Source organism: Lytechinus pictus, unplaced genomic scaffold (genome assembly GCF_037042905.1).
Source record: "Lytechinus pictus isolate F3 Inbred unplaced genomic scaffold, Lp3.0 scaffold_20, whole genome shotgun sequence".
Classification (NCBI taxonomy): domain Eukaryota; kingdom Metazoa; phylum Echinodermata; class Echinoidea; order Temnopleuroida; family Toxopneustidae; genus Lytechinus; species Lytechinus pictus.
In genome coordinates, this window is record NW_026974141.1 from 7,674,080 (window position 1) to 7,699,921 (window position 25,842).

At 37.9% G+C, this 25,842-nt stretch overlaps 1 protein-coding gene and 1 long non-coding RNA gene across 3 annotated transcripts; both read left to right on the plus strand.

Moving 5' to 3' along the window:
• Positions 1–802: 802 nt before the first annotated feature.
• On the plus strand, positions 803–3,986 carry LOC135157909 (uncharacterized). 2 transcript variants are annotated; one of them, XR_010296815.1, is made up of 3 exons: positions 803–1,109; positions 2,329–2,573; positions 3,818–3,986. It is a non-coding gene; the product is annotated as an uncharacterized LOC135157909 (long non-coding RNA). The 2 variants fall into 2 exon arrangements; XR_010296814.1 differs by having other exon boundaries at positions 2,404–2,573.
• A 15,381-nt stretch (positions 3,987–19,367) lies between these two features.
• On the plus strand, positions 19,368–24,480 carry LOC135157953 (synaptotagmin-2-like). The gene is made up of 5 exons (XM_064115159.1): positions 19,368–19,505; positions 19,756–20,008; positions 21,312–21,556; positions 22,924–23,038; positions 23,697–24,480. The coding sequence occupies exons 1-5, from the start codon at positions 19,368–19,370 to the stop codon at positions 24,026–24,028; spliced, it is 1,083 nt and encodes a 360-aa protein (XP_063971229.1). The 3' UTR covers positions 24,029–24,480.
• Positions 24,481–25,842: the final 1,362 nt, after the last annotated feature.

Consider the following 25,842-nt stretch of genomic DNA (forward strand, 5'->3'; position numbering starts at 1 on the left):
TACTCTAGGATCTTACTATACTTGAGATGTCTCTCGAGAGTGTTTTTCTTTTTTGTTGTTGTTGTTCAATGCAGACTCTATATTGTTTATTTATCTCAGTTTTAAATTTCGATATGAGCATTTTCTGATTGAATGTGTAAATTCGTCTCATTTTGGACTGAAACATAGAAAGTTCCTGTCTAAAGAAAAAATATCTCCCAACAAATAGGCCCTAAACATCAGCATGACTCAAGAAAAGAATATAAATTATATTCCCTATCATGATGTTGAATTTTATTTGTTTTAGTTTTTTAAATATGCAAAAATAAAATAAAATTGACCCATGGTTTACTTATACAAAAATGAGCTAATTTTGTGGACATTTTCGTCAGAAGCGACACTGCAGATACATCCGCTTCAAGTATGTTTTATTTCATTTCACAGTTTTGGTATGCTCGTTTAATTTGTGTTTAATTCTTTGTTTTTTTATTTTTTTGCTTGCATTTTGCACATTAATGTATGTTTGTTTGCCTGTCTGATTTTAAGTGTGTCTTTTCGTTAGTTTTCTTGTTTGTTTGTTTGACAGTACCTCTCCAAATTACTCCTTGTCTCCCCTCCCCTCCCCGCGCCCCGTGACCCACCGAGAAGACCTACCGACCTACCCACGGGGAAGGGGGCGCGTTAATTATAGATACCACTGATAGTAGTTGGATTATAGCCCTCTGTGTACCAGCATTTTCATGTATTGTTTATGAGAAGGAAGCAGAGACGCCCTTATATCCTAATACGCGCTGAAAAAATACCTGCAACATTTTCAAGCACAACACTAGAAAACGTAGGTACTTGATAATATAGCTTCTACCCAGGATTACATAGTATAATGCCAGCTGTGCAACAAAATTTTACCATCATAGTACGTGCAGTAGCAATAAATTATTATTTTATTCTGATTAAGGCGTGGATCGATCCCGGCTTGGATAGGCCTACTCGTTTCGGGATAATACTGCTGGATGTTGCGCTTTTCCAAGTGGAACAAGGGGCGAAATAGCAATTAACACGAGGATTATCAGTTGTTTTAACATGAATTCAACAGAACTCGTTCTGAGCTTGCAGTAGTAGGCCAAACTGACGTGAGTGTACATTATTTTGCTACTGTGGTGTAAGCCGCCAAATCGGTGTACTATACGTAGAAGGACAATACGAGTCACAATCGGTGTTAATTTTACTGTTATATTCAACTCCTATATATGGGTGTTATTACAACACCGTATAGATTGTTGCTTTAACACTCTATGGTGTTGTTCAAACTATCGCAGGGGCCGCGGAAGAGGGGGGGCTGGGGGCTTCAGCCCCCCCCCCCCCCACTTTTTTCCAAAACCATGTACAAAAACGTAAAAATGACCATATGATCGTGATTTTTTGCAAGGTCAGCCCCCCCCCCCCCCCCACTTTGAAAACCGTTCCGCGGCCCCTGTATAGGATGTAACTTTAAAGGGGAATCCAGCCTTGGTCAAAAATTGTTGTGTTAGAAAGAAGAAAAATAAATGAAACAGAATGGTGAAAGTTTGAAATAAATCGGACAAGCAATTAGAACATTTATTTGCTTTGAAATTGAGATCCGTGATGAGACTATGTAGATTTCGAATTTGGCAACCGGGTAAGTAAATTATGACAAGGGGCAAAGAAAGCTTTTCAATACAGGCCTTGTATTTGATTATCAGGAATTTTTGGTTTTCTCCTAAGTATTCGCCTGCTTATGGGGCAGTAATCTAAATATAACTCAGGTATAAAGCATATTGCGTTATGTCCTAATAAAATAAATATAATTTGTAATAAAACTTTTGGAAAAACAAAATGACATTTTAGCCATTTCATTGTTGGGGTACATGGAAGAGTAGTCTTTGCCTTACATCACTATGACATCATATATGCGACCAATTTGAAGTCTCCATGGGTATAGTGATTACCAATATTTACAAATTTTAAAAATACATAATTTAATTTCATATTGTTTGTCCGATATTGTTAAAACTTTCACTTTTCAATTTGATGATTTTCCTTTTTTTTCCTATAAAAACAAGTTTTTATTTCGGTTGGAATCCCTTTAAGACCTCGTGCTGTAGTCCTCTATTACTTTCGGTTATAATACCCCGGATAACACACCAGCTTCAGTGTTGACTTATACGTGCATGGCTTGACTTGTGTCCTCGTTTCTTTTCTAATACAATCTTCATTCCATCCGAGGACACTTTTGACTGGAAACACTAATTTTCCATTAGCTTAGGAAATCTTCCAAGGTCCAAGCCAAAAGCTCTTTAACTCGTTACACCCTTGTAATTTTCTCCTCAGCGTAAGCCTCTAACAGTCAAAAGGTTTCTTCGAATTGCTTGGATGATTTTAAATGCATTTTGACTTTCGGCTCAGGAACACAACCAGATTACAGTCTGCGAATGGGATATGGACGGACAAGACGGAGGTCGACATGAATACAAAATGAAGAAATGGTGGATAAACTGCAGAATGCTGTAAACAACTTTTCTTATTATCATCGCAGCCAGAATTCTATTGACTGGTACGTTTATGCTTCTACAAAGGTAATTATATATATATATATATATATATATACATGTATATATATATATATATATATACATATATATATATATATATATATATATATATATATATATATATATATATATATATATATATATATATATATATATATGTATATAAAGGTAGCATTGGTATATATAAATGTAGCATTGGTAGGGCTGGAGTGTATTTTGCAGTGGATCTTTCAAAAAGTTAGATTTTGATTTAGGAAGGTAAATAAAATGTGCTTTTTTGTCACCCATGTCAGGTTAGGCCCTCTCAAGAAAAAACAAGTAAAAGAAGCAAAAGAAAAACAAGAGCTGTTGCCCATTCAAATTTTACAGTATTCAATTCAACATAACAATACCGATATCATTTTTACTTTTGCTCTATAAATAACATTTTCTGGTACGTTAAATGAGTCGGTACACCCAACAAAATGGTCCCGAATCGTTTGAGTAATATAGATACTATAGTATTATTCATTATGAAAACAAATACTGCATGTCCATCAGTCCATGCACATTTTTACCCGGTTCATGTTTTGAATCTTTAGGTATGAAAACAGACCCGTATAATTCTGAATAGAGTGAAGTTGATGACGATCTATATCATTATCTATACTGCATAGAATTAAAAATAGAACTTGCGGTATTAGTACATACGCTTTATACAACGTTTCACGGCTTGCTTAAAAGCATTTTTTAGCTGATAGTAGGATTTTTTTAACCGCAATAAATAAATAAAATACACTCATTTTCCTTCCAAAACAGATTGAAGAATGGAACACTGGGAACAGGTTAGCTTGTGTGTAAACTCAATCAATCACAGCAAAAACTGTGGTGTTAACCGGTGTACATAGAGGACCACACCAGTTATTTTACACCGGTGTTGAATTGGTGGTGTTAGTTTTACACCTATAGGTGTCATTACAACACATTTGGTTGTTACATTTACACGTTTTGGTGTTATTCTTAATCTCTAGGGTGTAATTTTAACACCTCGGGGTGTGGTCCTCTATTAACACCAACTGGTGTCAGTTTTAACACCGCAGTTTTTACAGTGATGGAAGTTTAAGAAAAAATTGAAAATATTGATAAGAAATAAGAGCATTTGAAATTCGAGGTAAACATTCCTCTACAGGACATAATTTTATGAACTATTTGGAACCTTTGATTTATATTTCTGTGACATATTAATCCATTAAAATGTATAAACATCTACCCCCCCCCCCCCCCCACAGAGAGTTGATACCAGAGAGATGGCACACATGCAAAACGATCCGTCCTACCAATCGCGTGTCGATGCCGCTATCTTCTGGATAATCCGCGTTGGGATACCAGTCGTAGCTTTTATTTGTATCGTCGTCATTGCTTTCCTTATTTGCTTGTGTTGCCGGAAGAGAAAAACCGGTGAGTATATTGCATAGCTGAAAATGAAACACTGGGAATATTCCACGGGTTAGGTAATATTGTTGCACAAGTTGTAGATGAGTGCAATATTGGCCGAAACGAGGGTAATATTCCTGCTTAGGCCTACCCCCGGGCCTACCATTAAGATAAACCATTTCATCCAATATAATCATTATTATATTTAATGATCATTGTTAATTATTTCTCTAGACCCTGTAAATTAACGATATGGTATTGCAGTAAACATTATAGTAAGAATTCCAATTAAGCCTGTAGAAACTCTGTCAGGTACCGGTATATAGGCCTACATATATAGTGCAATATACGCTTCGATATTTTACAGGCAATTGATGTTTTAAGGCCATGCGAGCAATGATCGGTCTGTTCCCCTCCTTCTCCATAAAATGTAATTGTTTTCAAACACCAGCCCATAGCACAGAATCGTCTTTTCCCTAAAGTCTTTACTATAGAGTACCGAAGGTGACGTCATAAAGTTTCCCTTTTGGCATTTCAGCGCTTTTTATACCATATTTTGGTAGAGCATGATGAAAAAAAAAACCACAACCGAAATTTAGTGAGAATCGGTCCGTGGGGCCCCAAAATATGACCTCATGAATACATAATTAGCCCCAGTGAAGTCAATGTATTATTGGCCTGGTTCTAAAAGTTATATTTAGGAACCAGCCCAGTGAGCAAAATATATAGGCCCATATGGGTTACTTGTGGGCTTATCAGGGCTAAAAATGTGGGCCCCATATGGGTTGCCCATGTGGGCTATGTATGGGCCCATCTGGGCCCCTTGTGTTTTTTGCACCGTACACCCCGTCTGGGGCCCATATGGGCCAGGGTTTCGCGTGGGGTAAATATGGGCAGGCCCACATCGTACCCATGTAAACCATATGGGGCCCATTTGGGCTATGTATGGGCCCATATGGGCCCCACTTGGCCAATCTGGGACCCATATGTACACCCTATGTGGGGCCCATTTGGGCCAAGTGGGTCCACGATGTTTTAATCAATTAAAAAAATATATTAGTTTGTATCATTAAGGTGACTTTATATACAACCCAATAGTCTAATCCTTATCATTTTATCATATCCTATAATCCTACATTCTAACCCTAAATCCTAATCCTATCCTAATCCTTTCCTACACCTAACCACTGAATCTTGTTATTGACTTCTATATATAGAGCGAGTTTGCTATACTTGACAGGCTATGGTTAATAACAATTTTCAATATTTAACCTTGGAAATTTTCTCCTGAAATTAAATGTTTTGATTTTTAATTTTATGGTAATAAATTACATACTTTTCTGAAACTTTTCATGGTGGAATCCTTGCATAAACATAAACATATTGATTGTTGTAGCCTTATTAGCTAAAATTTTGGTCATTTACTGTTGTAATGAATAATCATGAGTGCAGTCCAGATCGATCATCCAGTGATATTGAGCTCAGATGTGACCCATCTGGGTCCCAGAAGGCTTATCTGGTACATATGGTCCCAGATATAACCCAGATGGGTCCCACATATTTTAGCCCATCTGGGTCCCACTTGGAAATGCCCATCTCCAGCCCAGATGATATTCATCTGGTACATATGGGCCCAGATATAACCCAGATGGGCCCCAAGTGGGCCCCATATATCTGGGCCCGATGTGGACCTACCCACTTCTAGTCCATATGGTTTCCATATGGGCCATATGGGTCCCAGATAACCCACATTGGACCCATATGGGTCCCAGATATTTTGCTATCTGGGGTGTTCTCCTTTGAAAATTCAAAATTTTTCTTTATGTTAAGATGGGACCCATATGGGCCATATGGGTCCCAGATAACCCACATTGGACCCATATGGGTCCCAGATATTTTGCTATCTGGGGTGTTCTCCTTTGAAAATTCAAAATTTTTCTTTATGTTAAGATGCATTAACACGATTAGAACCTAACATGTGAATTGTAAGATCACAAACATTTTTTTTTATCCGTAAGCTATTTATCATCAATCAAATTAGCCGTATACATAGGGTACCCGATAAATCCCTAAAATCAACACTAAACATGTGATTTCTAGAAAAGGCAGGTATTCCAAAGCGAACTTTTATGGGGTTGAGTTCTCATCATAAGTGTATCAAAAAATGTGAAAATGAAGAAAATCTTTTTTTTCTTCTTCTTCCCCCCCCCCCCCTTTTTTTTACCCCTTCGAGATTTACCAACAATGTGAAATATACCTTGATTACTATCTATGTCGAGCTTTAAAATACATGATCGGATTTTAGTGTCAAGTAACAAATGCAAAGGCTAACATACTAATTAACATTTATCAATCAAACATGAAAATAAATAACGGATTTTGTCAAAAGCTAGAATTATTTATGAAAGATATAGGTTATTCTCATATTTGGGAAAACCTAAATACATTTTCTAAACGACATCAAGTTAAATCAGTGGGTACAGTTTCAGGAAGATAGATACTGGAAGAGAATTATTGTAGTAAACTGAGAACGTATATAAATACCTTAAACGTAGGCCCTACATAGAAAAATATTTATAACTAGATTTTAATTCGTCATGAGGACGAATTAGGTGGTCTGTCATGATTTTTCATTCAGTGTCGGCTAATGTTGTATGAAATAAATCATTTAGATATGGTTGATAATCTTGATCATAGACATCATAGGAATACATATTGACCATTGCTAAATGTGATTATTAATGTGGTGATGACAACCGTGATGATTATAATAATGGTGGTGATAATGCAATACGGTAAATGCGAAATTAAGTTTGGAGCATGTAAAATGCCTTAAAAACTCCTCCAAAATTTCAGACGATTTACCGAAATTGGCTTTCCAAATTGCGCAATAAAAGGCGCCTTCATTTTCAGAGCAGCTAATTTTTAATGGACAGTTTCATGTTTTTTATGCAAAATCTTTTTAAAATTTCTTTCTACTGTCAGCAATTTTTCTTTTAAGATTTCAAGCAAGAATTTTCACAATGTCAGTGGGTATCAATTTCACAGAATGCTTAAAAATACTTAGGTGATACTTTTTGAAAACTAAAATATCTTAAATATTTTTATTCAAAATTTCTGCTAAATTTCAATTATTTTTAATGAGAAGTTTCGCAATGATACAATTTCACAGCATTCACTTCAAAACTCATCAGTGATGTATTTGATAAAAGAATTAAGTAGAATTTTTTGAGGGGAAATATTTGCAAAATTTCTGCAAATTCCTAAACATTTCACATAATATTTTCCGTCAAGAATTTTCAATATCCATTTATTAATTGTGTATGACTTTAACATTTACTTGAAAATTCTTTCTTGATGATTTTACTAAAAAAGTCAGGTAAAAGATTCAAATACTGGCAATTTTCCCGCAAAATTTCGGGAAAATTAGTATTTTACTAAATCACATATTTTTAATTTCACAGAAGGTATCTGAAAATTTGTTATATGTTATTTAGAGAAAATAACCAAATAGAAAAAATCCAGGATTTTCCACAAAATGTCTAGAATGAAATTAATCAACCAAATAGCGTTTCAATATTGTAGCATTTACCAAAAAATGCATAAATGATGTTTTACAATGTTAAAACTACCCTTTAAAAAGTTCCGGCAATATTTAAAAAAAATGTCCTACATAAAAAACCGCAAGGCAAGTGGGCTTGATATTTTCAGCAAGACCGTACAATTGATTAATAAAGCATTTTCTTAAAAAAATTCTCAAAAATTAGGTCCAGAAAAAATTTGCAAAAACTTAAACAGGTCATAACACACAAATGCTGTGGTTTAAAGTGAAAATTATTGACACATTATTTGTAGAGAATTGTCTTCACTACATCATATCTAAATTGGAGAGAAAATTGACTAGTAATAACGAAGATACGGTCAAATATGCATAAATACGTTGACGTAATTGCGAAAATGTTTAATTTTCACTTCTAACGTAATTTTGACGTTATTACGCAATCTCCAGATGAGATTTTGACTATATCCAAGAGTGAGGAAAAGTTGGGGTCAACGGACTCCCTGAAGAGCTACAGTGAATTTTATATAGGCATTTTTTGCCCACTTATGACTTATTTTGCGAGTTTGCACGCGCGTAAAATGCAAATTTGAATGGACGCGCATTCCCGTATTATTGGTCGTAAGAGGCTGAATGAGGTATCAAATTAATCAGAAGATAATGGACAATGGACAGACATAAAATAAATGACGACTCGAAGATGCATACCGATGGTAGGTGCAATAACGCGCACGCATACCTGTGCGCGCGCAAATTCTTGACATGCTCAAAATGACCTGAAACGTACCCAAACTTGACCAAGGTTGATTTGGGGAATTTTTAAATTTTGACGCGCGCGTACGTGCGCGTCGTGACCTTTGCATGACCTCTGATGACATGTCCTGATGACCTGTCACCTGAACTTGATATGATGCCAATATGGATGATTTTTTTATGATTAGTTGCGATGATATGATCAATAATTCATTTTTACAAAATGGCGCCTAGATGACGTCATCATTGTATTGTATTGTATTTATTTTCCATTCATAAAAACATGCAAAATACAAACAAAATACATCAGATATAATTACAAAATAAAATGAATACATATGAATGGCTGGATTGCCCATTCAGAGTGGTAATTTTTACCACTCTGTTCTGCCTAGGGGTCCAGAACATAATAAAATAGATCAGATTGTATTATAAACATCATTAACAATAGGAAAGAACGACATTAAACAAAATATAAAGTAATGAAAGCAAGTCAGTAGACATAAAACTAAATATAAAGTTACAATTTCAAGCTACAAGCAAATAACCCCCCCCCCCCCCCTCCCGGCAAAACAACGCGTTGCTCAGATATCAATGTACTTCGAAACCTTAGAGCTCAAAGAAGTAATAAATGTAGTTAAGTTTTTGATAAATTTCATATCTAAAGGTAAGTCATTATATAGGCGTGAACCTCTATATATAAACATTCTACGGCAATTTTCTGTATTTGGTTTGGGCATAATTACATTACCTACGGTTCTTAAATTATATGAGTAATTACAATATTTAAATGAATCTGCTAAGTATAATGGAGCCAGGCCGTTCAATGATTTGAACACCATTGTATGTACATGGATATTTCTTCGTGATTGCAATGACCTCAATTCGAGTCGTTGGTGTATTTCTCTATTTGATATTCGATTTTGCGGTTTAACATTCAAAATGATACGACCAGCTCTGTTCTGAATTTTTTGAAGACGTTCAGTATATTTCTTATTTGTGGACTCGTATACAATATCAGCATAATCAAATAAGGGAAGTATAACTGAACTATACAATAATTTCAGATTACTTTCAGTTACGAAATGTCTTAGACGTGCTAAATATTTGACAAGCTTGTTAGTTTTCTTACACAGTTCTTCAATATGAGTATCCCACTTCAATTTTGGATCGAGATACATGCCTAAATATTTAACAGAGTTAGATTGCTTAATAGTTTTATCAGATATTTTAACATTTATATTTGCACATTTTGACAACATAATATTAGTTCCAAAAAGCATAGAATTCGTTTTATCAACATTAAGGCTTAGTTTGTTATGACACAGCCAATCATATATGTTACGTAGATCAATATTTACGTTGTATTCTATCTCACTGATATTTTTTCCAGAAAAATAAATAACTGTGTCGTCTGCATACAGATGCAGTTTACAATATTTTACATGTTTATTGATATCGTTTATGTATAACGTAAAGAGAATTGGCCCTAGGGTTGAACCCTGTGGAATCCCATACTCTATACTCGAGACGTTTGATGTAATATTCTCTATACTCGTACATATATTCCGGTTGCATAAATAACTCTCAAACCAGTGCAAAGCATCTTCTGAAACACCAATCTTTGCTAGCTTCTTCACAAGTATTTTAACATCCACAGTGTCGAAGGCCTTTTTCAGGTCGACGAATACTGCCCCCGTATAAAGACCCTCGTCCATTGCCTTGAGCCAGTCATCTGTGACTTTCAAAAGAGAAGTCATTGTTGAGTGTTTCTTTCTAAATCCGGACTGTTCCACACAGAGTATTTCATTTTCTTTCATATACAATTTAAGTTGGTTGGATACAAGTCTTTCCATAATTTTTGAAATAGAAGATAAAATGGAGATTGGTCTATAGTTACAAGGATCATTTTTATCACCTGATTTGTAAATTGGAATAACTTTTGCTATCTTGTATTTATGTGGGAACGTACTATCTAGTAGTGATTTATTGATCAAATAAGTAAGTGATGGAAGTATGACTGGTGCAGACATTTTTAATATTTGAGCAGTAATACCATCTATACCAGATGAAGGTTTATTTTTTGATAATTTAATCTCTTTTGAAACATCCTCTTCTGTTACTGCTGTAAAATAAAAAGATGAATCCAGGTTACATTGTTCCGGCACTATTCCAGAAGAAAGAGGAATCTTGGATGCTAAATCAGCCCCGATATTTGCAAAATAATTATTAAAATTCTCACTTTGCTCAAATATTTGTTCTTTGTCAGTTTTAATCATAGAATTTGATTTCTTAGAAGGTAATAATGATTTCATAACAGTCCATATATTTCCAGCATTTACTTTTAGTTTTGTTATTTGATCATTATAATATTTTTTCTTTTCTTTCCTAATTTGGTAAGTGATTTTATTCCTGATCTTTCTATATTCTATCATTTTAATTTCATCTTTACTTTTCCAGGCTTTTTTCTTAAATTTCTCCCTTTCTCGAATCAATTTAAGTATTTCCGAGTTCATCCAGGGCGATTTTTTACTCCGAATTCTCCTACTTCTGATAGGCATACAATAGTCAACAACTGACATTAAAAGTTCTTCCCATTTGATAAATGCTTCATTTATATTATCATAATTAAGTATCTCATGCCAAGACTGGTTATTTAATCTTTCCATGTACGCTTCTAGATCAATACCTGATAGTTTTCTGAAGTTAATCATTCGAGAAGCGTCTTCATGTTTGATTTCCATATCATGTAACTCATTGAGTGGTCACTGATACCAACGTGAATAATACCATATTTATTTATATTTTCAAGTGAATTAGTAATCATATGATCAATGAGAGTCATTGAATTGCATGTGACCCTTGTGTAGTCGGTTCTATTAATTTGATCTAAAGAATATAAGTTATGAATTTCTTGTAGATTTGATTACCTTGAAAAGTTACGTTTCGCGATTCCATAATAATTTCCATACATGACTTGAAAATCAAGAAATTTGACAAGCCCGATTTTGAGATAAAGTGGGAACAAAATTTGGCAATAAAAATAAATCAAGTAAAATCTGACGAATATAATAGGTGATCTGTCATATTCATGACAGACCACCTAAAAAGGAAAAAAAAAAAAAAAAACAGCCAAGCGAAGTTTGAACCACCGACCTCTGCTTTGACAGTCAGGTGCGTTATCCAGTCGACCACAATGTTTCCGACAAACAGCAGGTGCAAAACAGGAAACATATTGTCAATGTAAATTTTTGCAAGTAGAAAATTGGCATGATGACAAACTTCTACAAGTTCTAGTTTTGAGAATAGTACAAGCTTTAAAATGATACAATGGACATATTGTCTAAAGGGTACATTCTAAGCTAAAACATATTGAAAATTTGGCGAGAACAGACCAACATTTACGGAATTAGAATCAATTTACATGAGTGTGGTGACATCATTAAACAGAAAACACTAATTTTTAGTTCCGACGCCATTTTGATGACGTCACGATGTAATTAAGGGTCAAATGTGGCATGAAATCATATTTCCTATTCATACTCTATTCGAATATGAAAAAACAAATTGGGGGTCAACGGACTCCCTGAAGAGCTACAGTGAATTTTATATAGGCATATTTTTGCCCATTTATGACTTTTTTTGCAAGTTTGCACGCGCGAGTAATGCAAATTTGAATGGACGCCATTCCCGTATTATTGGTCGTAAGAGGCTGAATGAGGTATCAAATTAATCAGAAGATAATGGGCAATTGAAAGACATAAAATAAATGATGATTCGAAGATGCATACCGATGGTAGGTGCAAGAACGCGCACGCATACCTATGCGCGCGCAAATTCTTGACATGCTCAAAATGACCAGAAACGTACCCAAACTTGACCACGGTCGATTTGGGGAAATTTAAAATTTTGACGCGCGCTTACGTGCGCGTCGTGACCTTTGCATGACCTCTGATGATATGTTCTGATGACCTGTCACCTGAACTTGATATGATGCAAATATGGATGATTTTTTATGATTAGTTGCGATGATATGATCAATCATTTAATTTTACAAAATGGCGCCTAGATGACGTCATCATGATTTGATAACCTTGAAAAGTTTCGTTTCCCATGTCCATAATGATGTCCATACATGACCTGAAAATCAAGGAAATTGACATGCCCGATTTTGAGATAAAGTGGGACAAAGATTTGGCAATAAAAATAAAGAAAATTCTGACGAATATAATAGGTGATCTGGCATTTTCATGACAGACCACCTAATTAGACATTGATAATCTATAAGTAAGGAATTATTTGAAGATAAGAATTAGCAATAGTAAATTTATGACTGAACAAGGGCGACAAAAACACTAGAAATCAATCGACGTACTCGCGCCCATCCTTAACCCGCAACGAGAAAAATTATGATAATAGGCCTATACAATAGTGCCGTCATTTAGAGAACTGAGCTAATCAGGTTACTTCTTGTACATCATGCAAATAAAAGTAATGATTACGATATAAGTAAAATTTATGTAACTAAATAATATGAGTAATTATAATGACGGACTATGATACATTCGTGTTAATAAATGACGCCATGGACGTGTTGTAATGACTTAATTGGAAATCAGTAAGAGTTTAGCAAAATGTTTAATAATGTATTTTCTTTTCGAATGGACACATATTTTGGCGATTGCTTATATTTACTTGTTTACATATATATATCTCTCTGTTTTGCCACGTTCATTATTTATAATATTTGATAAAAATCCTAAACTGTGGATTTTATTTGAATAAATTGATTTGATTTGATTTGATTTGTAATTTCAATGTTCTTCAAAACATTTTTTTTTTACCAACCGTGTTATTTTGTTTTGAAATCCTCCTAATATAGTGATTTACCCCCCCCCCCCCAAAAAAAAAAAAAAAAAAAAAAAAAAAAAAAAAAAATTAAACAAAACAAAACAAAAACATACACACATTTTGATAGTTTTTCTTCTTTTTATGAAATAATTCCCCGTGAAGTGATGAGTTAACCATTCCTCTGCACAATATCTAAAAAAGGCGAGTGCGAATTAGCGTGAGCAGGTTTTTTCCACGATATGACGGCCTATATTGTTCCCAGCCCCCCCCCCCCCTCGTCTTTTTCTTTAATGTAATAATAATAATAGTTGGGCATTTATAAAGCGCTATTTCCTTTCGGTTACATGCAAAGCCCGGTCTCTCTCTCTCCCACTTTATCTTTTCTCTTCTCCTGTCCACTCTTATTTTTTTCAATTTCCTCTCCTTTTTGTTCCCCCCCCCTTATTTTTAGACCACCAACAGGGGCCGCGGAACCGGGGGGGGGGGGCTTCAGCCCCCCCCCCCACTTTTTCCCAAAACCGTGTACAAAAACCTAAAATTGACCATATGATTGTGATTTTTAGCATGGTCAGCCCCCCCCCCCCACTTTTGGCTCAGCCCCCCCCCCCACTTTGAAAACCGTTCCGCGGCCCCTGACCAATATGGGGGTGGGGGCGGTCCCTTCGGCCCCTGTATCGCCAATGTATACATACAGACCCATTCGATACACAAATGTGTGTGCTACCTATGGATTTATTATGTGTCTATCAGTAGATTAATAGATTTATATCAGACCACATCGCCTACAGAGATACTGCATATGGCCAATTATTACTTCTACTATTTTATGTGGGTTGTAGTTTGGAGGATTCATTTGGCCCCGTATGGGTTTGATATGTCTCAATCTTGGCTTAGGCGATAAGCCACACCGCCCATATAGATACCACATGGAGCCTATATGGTTTTATTTCATGGGTTCTAGGTAGAACCCAGATGGGGCCAATATGGGTTTGATATGTTTCTATCTGGGCTCAGGCGATGAGACACATCGCCCATATAGATACCACATGGGGCCCATAAGGTTTTATAATGTGGGTTCGTGGGAGGACCCATGTGGGCCCCGTATGGGTTTGATATGTCTCTATCTGGGCTCAGGCGATACACATCATCGCCCCTATAGATGGCGCATGGGGCCCATATGGTTTACGTATTTTTTGGTTTCAGGTAGGACCAATATATAGGGCCCATATGGGTTTGATACGTTTCTTTCTGGGCTCAAGCGATCCCATATACATACAAAGTGGAGCCCATATGGTTTTACTTCGTAGGTTCTAGGTGGGAAGACCCATATAGGCCCCATATGGGTTAGATATGTCTCTATCTGGGAACAGGCGATAAGCCACACCGCCCATATGGTTTTATTATATGGATTCGTGGGAGGACCCATATGGGCCCCAAATGGGTTTTATATTTTTCTATCTGGGCTTAGTCGACCCAGAAATATGCCACTTCGCCCATATAGATACCACATGGGGCTCATATGGTTTTATTATGTGGGTTCTAGATGGGAAAACCCATATGGGCCCCATATGGGTTTTATATGTTTCTATCTGGGCTCAGTCGATCCATAATTATGCCACTTCGCCCATATAGATACCAAATGGGGCCCATATGGTTTTATTATGTGGATTCTAGGTGGGAAAACCCATATGGGCCCCATATCGGTTTTATTTGTTTCTATCTGGGCTCAGTCGATCCATAATTATGCCACTTCGCCCATATAGATACCACATGGGCCCATATGGTTTTATTATGTGGGTTCTAGGTGGGAAAACCCATATGGGCCCCATATGGGTTTTATATATTCCTATATGGGCTCAGGCGATCCATAATTATGCCACTTCGCCCATATAGATACCACATGGGGCCCATATGGTTTTATTATTTGGGTTCTAGGTGGGAAAACCCATATAGGCCCCATATGGGTTTTATATGTTTCTATCTGGGCTCAGTCGATCCATAATTATGCCACTTCGCCCATATAGATACCACATGGGGCCCATATGGTTTTGTTTTGTGGGTTCTAGGTGGGAAAACCCATATGGGCCCCATATGGGTTTTATATGTTCCTATATGGGCTCAGGCGATCCATAATTATGCCACTTCGCCCATATAGATACCACATGGGGCCCATATGGTTTTATTATGTTGATTCTAGGTGGGAAAACCCATATGGGCCCCATATCGGTTTTATTTGTTTCTATCTGGGCTCAGTCGATCCATAATTATGCCACTTCGCCCATATAGATACCACATGGGCCCATATGGTTTTATTATGTGGGTTCAAGGTGGGAAAACCCATATGGGCCCCATATGGGTTTTATATATTCCTATATGGGCTCAGGCGATCCATAATTATGCCACTTCGCCCATATAGATACCACATGGGGCCCATATGGTTTTATTATTTGGGTTCTAGGTGGGAAAACCCATATAGGCCCCATATGGGTTTTATATGTTTCTATCTGGGCTCAGTCGATCCATAATTATGCCACTTCGCCCATATAGATACCACATGGGGCCCATATGGTTTTGTTTTGTGGGTTCTAGGTGGGAAAACCCATATGGGCCCCATATGGGTTTTATATGTTTCTATCTGGGCTCAGTCGATCCATAATTATGCCACTTCGCCCATATAGATACCAAATGGGGCCCATATGGTTTTATTATGTGGATTCTAGGTGGGAAAACCCATATGGGCCCCATATCGGTTTTATTTGTTTCTATCTGGGCTCAGTCGATCCATAATTATGCCACTTCGCCCATATAGATACCACATGGGCCCATATGGTTTTATTATGTGGGTTCTAGGTGGGAAAACCCATATGGGCCCCATATGGGTTTTATATATTCCTATATGGGCTCAGGCGATCCATAATTATGCCACTTCGCCCATATAGATACCACATGGGGCCCATATGGTTTTATTATTTGGGTTCTAGGTGGGAAAACCCATATAGGCCCCATATGGGTTTTATATGTTTCTATCTGGGCTCAGTCGATCCATAATTATGCCACTTCGCCCATATAGATACCACATGGGGCCCATATGGTTTTGTTTTGTGGGTTCTAGGTGGGAAAACCCATATGGGCCCCATATGGGTTTTATATGTTCCTATATGGGCTCAGGCGATCCATAATTATGCCACTTCGCCCATATAGATACCACATGGGGCCCATATGGTTTTATTATGTGGGTTCTAGGTGGGAAAACCCATATAGGCCCCATATGGGTTTTATATGTTTCTATCTGGGCTCAGTCGATCCATAATTATGCCACTTCGCCCATATAGATACCACATGGGGCCCATATGGTTTTGTTTTGTGGGTTCAAGGTGGGAAAACCCATATGGGCCCCATATGGGTTTTATATGTTCCTATATGGGCTCAGGCGATCCATAATTATGCCACTTCGCCCATATAGATACCACATGGGGCCCATATGGTTTTATTATGTGGGTTCTAGGTGGGAAAACCCATATAGGCCCCATATGGGTTTTATATGTTTCTATCTGGGCTCAGTCGATCCATAATTATGCCACTTCGCCCATATAGATACCACATGGGGCCCATATGGTTTTATTATTTGGGTTCTAGGTGGGAAAACCCATATAGGCCCCATATGGGTTTTATATGTTTCTATCTGGGCTCAGTCGATCCATAATTATGCCACTTCGCCCATATAGATACCACATGGGGCCCATATGGTTTTATTATGTGGGTTCTAGGTGGGAAAACCCATATGGGCCCCATATGGGTTTTATATGTTCCTATATGGGCTCATGCGATCCATAATTATGCCACTTCGCCCATATAGATACCACATGGGGCCCATATGGTTTTATTATATGGGTTCTAGGTGGGAAAACCCATATAGGCCCCATATGGGTTTTATATGTTTCTATCTGGGCTCAGTCGATCCATAATTATGCCACTTCGCCCATATAGATACCACATTGGGCCCATGTGGTTTTATTATGTGGGTTCTAGGTGGGATAACCCATATAGGCCCCATATGGGTTTTATATGTTTCTATCTGGGCTCAGTCGATCCATAATAATGCCACTTCGCCCATACAGATACCACATGGGGCCCATATGGTTTTATTATGTGGGTTCTTGGTGGGAAAATCCATATGGGCCCCATATGGGTTTTATATGTTCCTATATGGGCTCAGGCGATCCATAATTATGCCACTTCGCCCATATAGATACCACGTGGGGCCCATATGGTTTTATTATGTGGGTTCTAGGTGGGATAACCCATATAGGCCCCATATGGGTTTTATACGTTTCTATCTGGGCTCAGTCGATCCATAATTATGCCACTTCGCCCATATAGATACCACATGGGGCCCATATGGTTTTATTATGTGGGTTCTTGGTGGGAAAATCCATATGGGCCCATATGGGTTTTATATGTTCCTATATGGGCTCAGGCGATCCATAATTATGCCACTTCGCCCATATAGATACCACATGGGGCCCATATGGTTTTATTATGTGGGTTCTAGGTGGGAAAACCCATATAGGCCCCATATGGGTTTTATATGTTTCTATCTGGGCTCAGTCGATCCATAATTATGCCACTTCGCCCATATAGATACCACATGGGGCCCATGTGGTTTTATTATGTGGGTTCTAGGTGGGAAAACTCATATGGGCCCAATGTGGGTTTTATATGTTTCTATATGGGCTCGGTCGACCCTGAAATAAGACCACATCGCCCATATAGATACCACATGGGGCCCATATGGTTTTTATTATCTGGGTTCTAGGTGGGACAAACCATATGGGCCACATATGGGTTTTACATGGTACATATGGGCCCCAGTAGGCCCACATGATTCCCATATGGGCCCCAGATACTTAGCTATCTGGGAGGCCAATAAAACATTGACTTCAATGGGGCTAACTATATGAATTCATGAGGTTATATCTCAGGCCCGCATGGACCGATTCTCCCAAATTTTGGTAGTGGTGCTTTTTCATCATGCGCTACAAAAATATGGTATAAAAAAACGCTGAAATGCCACTAAAAGTTTTTTGAGGCGTCATCAGTTCGGTACCTTATTCCGCATCGGGAATAATCTTGCTATATACCCCTTTCATAAACTCAATAAAACCTAATTAGCCGCCTTAGAGTAATGCGGATAATTCAATAAAAATTGCGTTCACAAACTCCGAAAATTATCCGCATTATTTTTACGAGCGCCCGTCCTGAAAAAGGCGGATAATCGTCATGACAACTGGACACGCCCCCTCCGATGCGGTTGTGTTGGAAAAGGGTGACCTTGTGACCACACCATGGCAATTATCCGCATTATTTGGAAATACGTTCATAAACTCAAAATCTTGTCCCGATGCCGCTATTATGCGGATAATAGCAGCATCAGAATAATGCGGATAACTCTTGTCCTCCTCTGATTTTACGACCAAATTATGCTGCTATTAGCCGCATAATTGGGTTTTATTGGGTTTATGAAATCATGTAACGTCTCGACGCAATTTAACAGACGAATTACAGTAAAATAGCGCCATCAACCTTGCTGCGCCTGTCCACGAATATTTATGGCGAAAACGTAGAAATGCCTGAGAACGGTTGTACAATGATAGACAACGGAGGATGGACTATACTCGTGCATGCGCACTTGCGTAGTGTAAGGCTGATTTCCCCAAATCGGAAGATTTGAACTGCGTCGTGGATGATAAATCTAAAACGCCCGATTGTAAGGTATCACGTTGGCCTATTTTCATCATTGCCTGAATTGATAAGAAACAAAATAGCGGATAGGAAGGGATTGTTTTCTGCGCCTCATAGGGCGGGGTACACATAGGCCTACGTAGAAAATAAATTGACCGAGGCGGTTCCATTGATGTACAACACCCCCCCCCCCTCATTATTTTTGTTTAATTGTTCTAACTTTTAATTGTTATTCCCACCTCTATTTCTCCTCGCCAATCTACCCCCTTCTCTCACACTATGCCCTTTCTGTCTATCCAATCTGTCTCTGTCTCTTTCTACAACCGTTGTATCTTTCTTTATTTCTCTCCTCTCTCTCTCCTTTTCCTTTCCATCTCTATTTTTACTCTCTCTCTCTCTCTTTCTGCTCTCATACACTTTCGCCCCTTTCTTTTTACTTCACCCCATGTCATTCTTTCCTCCCGCCCCCTCCCCTTTCCACTTTTTTTTATTCCATCACCATGGTTACAGAAAAGAAATCACGTGATGAATATGCTCTAGAAAGATTCCCGCCATCGAGGTCCAACAGTGGCGTTGAAAAAATATCTCTTGCATCCACTTCGTGTTCCAATACTTCAGAGGGTTATGGATCGCTACATGTGAGTTCCAAAAGATTTAACGAACGAACGTAGAGGGCGTCAACAAAAGAGACGCAGTACCTCGTATTAGTAGTAGTGCTTTCAGAGTTGTCACCTCCGTAGGCAGTCGGCCTGTATTGTAAGCAATACGAATGTCAATAATAGGCCTATGCACAATTCATTTGAAATAAATGTTGAATCTAATCTTCTGTACATTTTTTTTCTAAAGTGCATTGTTTCACACATTTTTGTTTGATTTATTTCGGAACAGAGTCGCTCCTTGCTGCTCGGACGCAACGCCTCCTCCGTCCACGAAATCACCCCGGTCGAGAACATCCACCATCTCGACATCGATGACGTCGAGACATCTCCCGGCGACATCGGTCAGGTCCTCCTCTCGTTATCATACAGCCAGTCGAACAGGTTGACTATTACGTTGCTCGAAGTGACGAACTTGTTGCTGAGGCCATTTTCAGAAAGCATCGATCCTTATGTTCGAATACGAGTTAGATCAAGCAATAAAGGTGATACTATATTAAAACAATAGAGGATTTTATAGATTATATCGAAAATTATTTTTTTTCTATCACAAATTACGTGCTGCATGGGCATTTTTTTATAAAGCATTGATCCGTACGTTTGTCCTTCATTCCATATCATGCTCATTTCAAGTGTGTAATTTCTCTTTTATTTTATTCGATTTCATTACATTAAATTGTATTTTGTGTTTCCGTCTCGGATATCATAGCCATTGATCGTTTTATATACCAGGGGCCCGTTGCATAAAACTTTTTACCTGAGAAAACTCAGGTTGTTTTTACCAGAGTTTTTGCTCTGTGTTAAAGTCAATGGCAGAAATCAGACTAACCTTAGTTTTCAGTTTTTACCAGAGTTATCTTAGGTAAAAAGTTTTATGCAACAGGCCCCTGGGGCCCGTAACACAAAGCTTAGCAATGATCGTAGAACATTTAATTACGACTGATTGCATAGACTACAATGTACAATCAAGAAAGGATCACCAGTCGTGCTAAAAGTCATTCGTATCTTACGAACAGCTTTATGAAACACCTACCTGGGGCCTGTTGCATTAAACTTTTTACCTGAGAAAACTCAGGTATTTTTCATCTGAGTTTTTGCCCTGTGTTAAAGTCAATGGCAGAAATCAGACTAAACTTAGTTTTCAGTTTTTACCGGAGTTTTCTCAGGTAAAAAATTTTATGCAACAGGCTGCAGGAGGCCGTTTCATAAAGCTGTTCGTAAGTTAAGAGTGACATTATGAACGATTGGTAAACCTTTCTTACGCGCTAAACCATTGCCAATGAACATTGTTGTGTCTCCCATTTGCCTCAAGAAAGGATCACCAGTCGTTCTTAAAGTCACTTTTGATTTACGAACGTCTTTATGAAACACCCACCAGGTTAAAATAAAAACTTAATTGAAGGGTATGTATTACATACTGTTTGGTGAACGGTCGGTCCTTTGCAATAAAAATATTTTCTTACTTCCTCAGTTTTCACCCGGTATACTCATGTTAATCGTTACACACACGTTGGTGTTGAAGTGAAGCAATGCAGTGCATATTTTATTTGCCGGGTATACTGAATTGTCACAAGGCCGCCATGCTATAGGGCTGAGGCATTATTCAATTTTATATATATTTCTAGTTCATTTTACTTTTACCTTGATATAATATTCTTTGAATTCATATCGGTTACCTGTTTCACTCTTTGCTTTTTTAGGTATTGTAACGATAAAGTCAAAGTTTTTTTGGTCTCTCCCTTCATCTCTCTCCCTCTCTCTTTCTCTCTCTCTCTCTTTCAATTACAGATCATTTTCACGATTTTTACTTCCAAAGCGCGGTTAAGAGGAAAACGCAGAACCCAACCTTTGAAGAAACCTTTTTTGTGAATCTATCCCCCGAAGAACTAACGCACTACATCATCAGGCTCGAGGTGGTCAATTTTCATAAATTCTCGCGAAAGGACGTGATAGGCGAGATTTGTATTCCTCTTTATGACGTCACGACAACGAATGAGATAACGCAAGCTTACGATCTAAAAGAGCCGATGAAGGTTAGTTTCGAAGGGGAAGTAAATATTTATTTTTTTATTATATGACAAAAAAAAACATCACACGAATATTTTTTTCTATTTTGTCGGTCGCAATGGGACTCTTTTCTTATCTCAGTATCCCTCCCTCTCCGCCCCCACTTCTCCAACTCCGTCCCCCATTCCCTCTATCTCACCATCTCTCTCTCTCTCTCTCTATCATTCTCTTGTTATCTTTCCATCTCCAGAGTCCAGAGTCACCCTGGTAAAATAAGACGTAATAAATTAATAAATAAATAAATCTCTTCCTCTCTTCCTATCTCCCCCAGTTTCGTACTTTCATGAATCTATTTCTTTTTCATCATTTTGCTCTCGATTAATCGATATTGTTGGCACTGAAAAAAAAAAGACAATGACAAATTAAATAGATAATGATGATAAAACCATACTTCATTAATCACAGGAAATAGATAGATTGCAGAGGGTTTCACATTTTTCATAACCAGTTCAAACCTTGTTTCCGAATTTCGCTCGTTATCAATGTACCTGAAGTTATGATCTCTAGAGGCCACTTCGTGAAATAATTTACAAATAATTTTACGCACGTAGGATGACTCTTTTTGTGCTATTTTTGTTACTTTATACACCAAACCTTTTTCAGAAGAGGGTGCATTTCATTTTGTCCCTCCTCCTAAATATGTACGACCAAAAAAAAAGGGTCATCACTTCCAAATGAAGGCATCTTGGGTTCTCCTCTTCTGCAATTAGGCCATATACGATACGTGGTGCGCCAGTACCCCCCCCCCCCCGACGCCCCGGTTCGACCGGTGGAATCGCATGAAATATTACATTTTTTCCATATCCTGTGGGTAGATTTACAAAGACATCTCGTCCTTTCAGTGCAGAGTTAATTTCATCGACTTGCAAATCCTTAAATCGGTCAATATTCAGCATTTTAGAGTCATATTCAGCGCTCTTTGATATTTCGTCGTCACTCTTCGCCAAGAATCCAAGGGTCGCCATTCAAGATGAGCTCATGAATATTTAATATGACGTCATAGCAGCTCGCGCTCTCATTGGATGATTTTCACCGACCAGTTTTTGGTCGGTGAATTGGTAAAAACAATAAAAAACAAAAGAAAGTCGGTGAAATTCGGGTCAGATTTCAAGAGGCCCTGTCTCGCGGCGCTCTGCTTCGCTCTCTCCCTTGCTTTGCCATGTTCGCTCGGAAAGCAGCCGACAGGGCCTCGACAAGAGGCTACGTCTGAACTAGCTGACATAGATCCAAATAAAATGCTCTTGTCGTGTGTAAAGTCATGGGTAACTTTACGAACAGTTTATGAAACACCCACCCTGGTCGAAGATTGTTGATGTTTTGTTGTTTATTCCAGAAAATGTGCGGTGAGATGCTGCTTTCTCTGAGCTACCTGCCAACATCCAGCCGTCTGCTTCTTGGTGTTCTAAGAGCGAGGAATCTTACGTGCCAAGATGACTCGAGAAATATAGGTAAGATGATGATGATGACATAGAGGACGGTGACGACGACGATGATGAATGTAGTGGTGATGGTGGTGACGATAACGATGGTGATGATTATGAAGTTGTCGATGAGGATGACGACAGTGATGATGATGGTGACGTGACGACGATAGTGATAATGATGGTGATGATGATGATGATGGTGGTGATGATGATGATAGTGATGATAATGGTGATGATGATGATGGTTGTGGTGATGATGATGATGGTGATGATGATGATGATAGTGATGATGATGGTGATGATGATGATAGTGATGATGATAGTGACGATGATGGTGATGATGATAGTGATGATGATGGTGATGATGATGATGATAGTGATGATGATGGTGATGATGATGATGATGATGGTGGTGATGATGATGATGATGGTGGTGATGATGATGATGATGGTGACGATGATGATGATGATAAAGGCACTGTGATGATAATGATGATCATCTTGTTTATGTTGATAATGTTAATGGTAAAGATTTTGATACCAGAGATGGTAATTATGGTGGAAATGATGATAAATGAGGGTGTTGACAATGACGGCATTGCCAAAACCATGCTAGTATTTCTCTTTTCTCAAAGAACCACAATTATTGTAACCATTATATGACTTTCTCCTCATTTTACAGACTCTTGTGTTCGGGCTAGACTCATCATGGGCGGCAGAAAATGCAGAAGAAGAAAGACCCGCGTCGTAACGTCCGATGTCGACCCCGTATTCAACGACAAATTCTTTTTCGAAGTCCCAGCGGAGAAACTCGAACGCGTCCAGATTTTAGTCGCGGTGACGAACGAGCGAGACAGCGGACAGGACTCGGATACGGATACCGGTTACAGCGAAGCCGAAGTCGGTCAAGTGATTCTGGGTTATCGGAGCACACCGCGGGCGCATGCGCACTGGTTAAAAATGATGACAAACCCGAGAGAGAAATACGCTCAATGGTATGACTTGACAGTCTAAACTACCCCCCCCCCCCCCCAGCTAACACTACCAAGACAAATAAATCATTATTTGCCCAAACAAATCACCATTGTTATAAGTCATTATTGTAGTAGTGGTAGTAGTAGTAGTAGTAGTAGTAGTAGTATATAGTAGTAGTAGTAACATCTTGCCTTCCATGTCCTTAATTGTTAGTTATAATAATATTCGATAAGAAGTATTGGAAAATCGAGGCGAAGGGTGCTATTTATAATTTCAATATTACACTTTTAGTTGATGTTTTTGTATTTTAGCATTTTGTATTACACATTGGGGAAAGTGCATTATATCCACATGATTCTGCAATCGTGATAATCTGATTTTAGAGCAATAACTATTTTCTGTATTTTACTGTTCTTATTGGTATAGTATAACGTTTTTTACTAATGCAATATATCGTACATAAAATTTGAAATAAAAATGTGTGAAATTTATTCAGTATGTGTCAAAAAGCCGTCACACTTGTGCTGGGCTCTTTATTTCTGCACTCGTATGAGAAAGAGAAACAACAAACGTCATAGTCGTTGGGTAAGGAAAAAGGCGATCCTCTCCCAAATACCCCCTCCCTCACTCACATCGTAGGTCCATGCACACACACACACCCCACACACACCCATACACACACGGGCATTTCAGTACCCGATACCCTATCACCCCGCGTGACAGGCTATAAGGTGTGAGGCCATGTGTGTCGATCGGTATTCTTGGTTGGGGGGGATGATTGACACAAAAGTTCTTGTGGATGGGGATCTTTCAACATTACCCCCACTAAAATCACAAGTTAGGACATTTTGGAGTAATTGATATGCATGGTGTTCTTGGAAATTCCTTCATTGTTGTAGTGTACTGTACTTATATAATTTTTTTTTGAAAATTCAATATGTGTTACAAGTAAGCCTATTCTAAACTCATACGAAAGAAAAAATGACAAAAATTGTCTGGACCATGTACATAGTGATCTGTTTATTGAGCATGATGTATACATAGGGGCGTCGATCAATTTTTCAGATTGGGGGGGGGGGCAAAATCATGAATCAACGTTCCAAAGGCGCTCGATCATACAAAACGAACAAACTCACCCACACGCCCCTACACCCCCTACACACATAGGCCTATATTATATATATATATATATGCATACATATATATATATATTTATGTACCTATGTGTATATATATATATATATATATATATATGTATATATATATATGACTCATGAGAAAGAGACACATATCTCACCCTCACCAACAATGTGAGCGCGAAGCGCGAGCTGAAATTTTTTAGTATGACATGAAAACAGGAAAAAATTACCTGTATAGGTTTGTTTGTAGTAACTTATGAGGAGCATAGATACATGTATCTCACTAGATAGCGAGCTAAAATTTCTTTATATTCTGACGTGAAAGCTTGATATTCTAAGCATTTTTGGTACCAATGATTAAGATGGGTATCTAGAAGAACAATAGATGCGAGCGCAAAGCGCCAGCTGAAAATTTTGATATTTCGATCTGGAAAAAAAAGACAGTTTAATGGACGCTTTTAATAAAGAACAAGATATATATCCAACAAAAGATTATTGCAAATTGAAGTGGGAGTTCTTTTGAGGTATACATGTAGAACTGAAAACGGGACATTCTATTCACCTATTTAATCATGAAAAGTATGGGGTTTTGGTACAGAAATGATGCGAGCGCGAAGCGCGAGCTGAAAATTTTTATATTCCAATCTGAAAAGCAGACATTTTGAGCACGATTTTAAATCAAAATCGAGTTGGTATCTCAATCTCGCTTGCTGG

Bases quoted from the DNA above. Each gene is read 5' to 3' on its own strand.
- LOC135157953 (XM_064115159.1), top strand. From the start codon at position 19,368: ATGGTTACAGAAAAGAAATCACGTGATGAATATGCTCTAGAAAGATTC. The intron at 19,506-19,755 runs GTGAGTTCCAAA...ATTTCGGAACAG, and splicing joins AGGGTTATGGATCGCTACAT to AGTCGCTCCTTGCTGCTCGG. The intron at 23,039-23,696 runs GTAAGATGATGA...CTCATTTTACAG, and splicing joins AGATGACTCGAGAAATATAG to ACTCTTGTGTTCGGGCTAGA.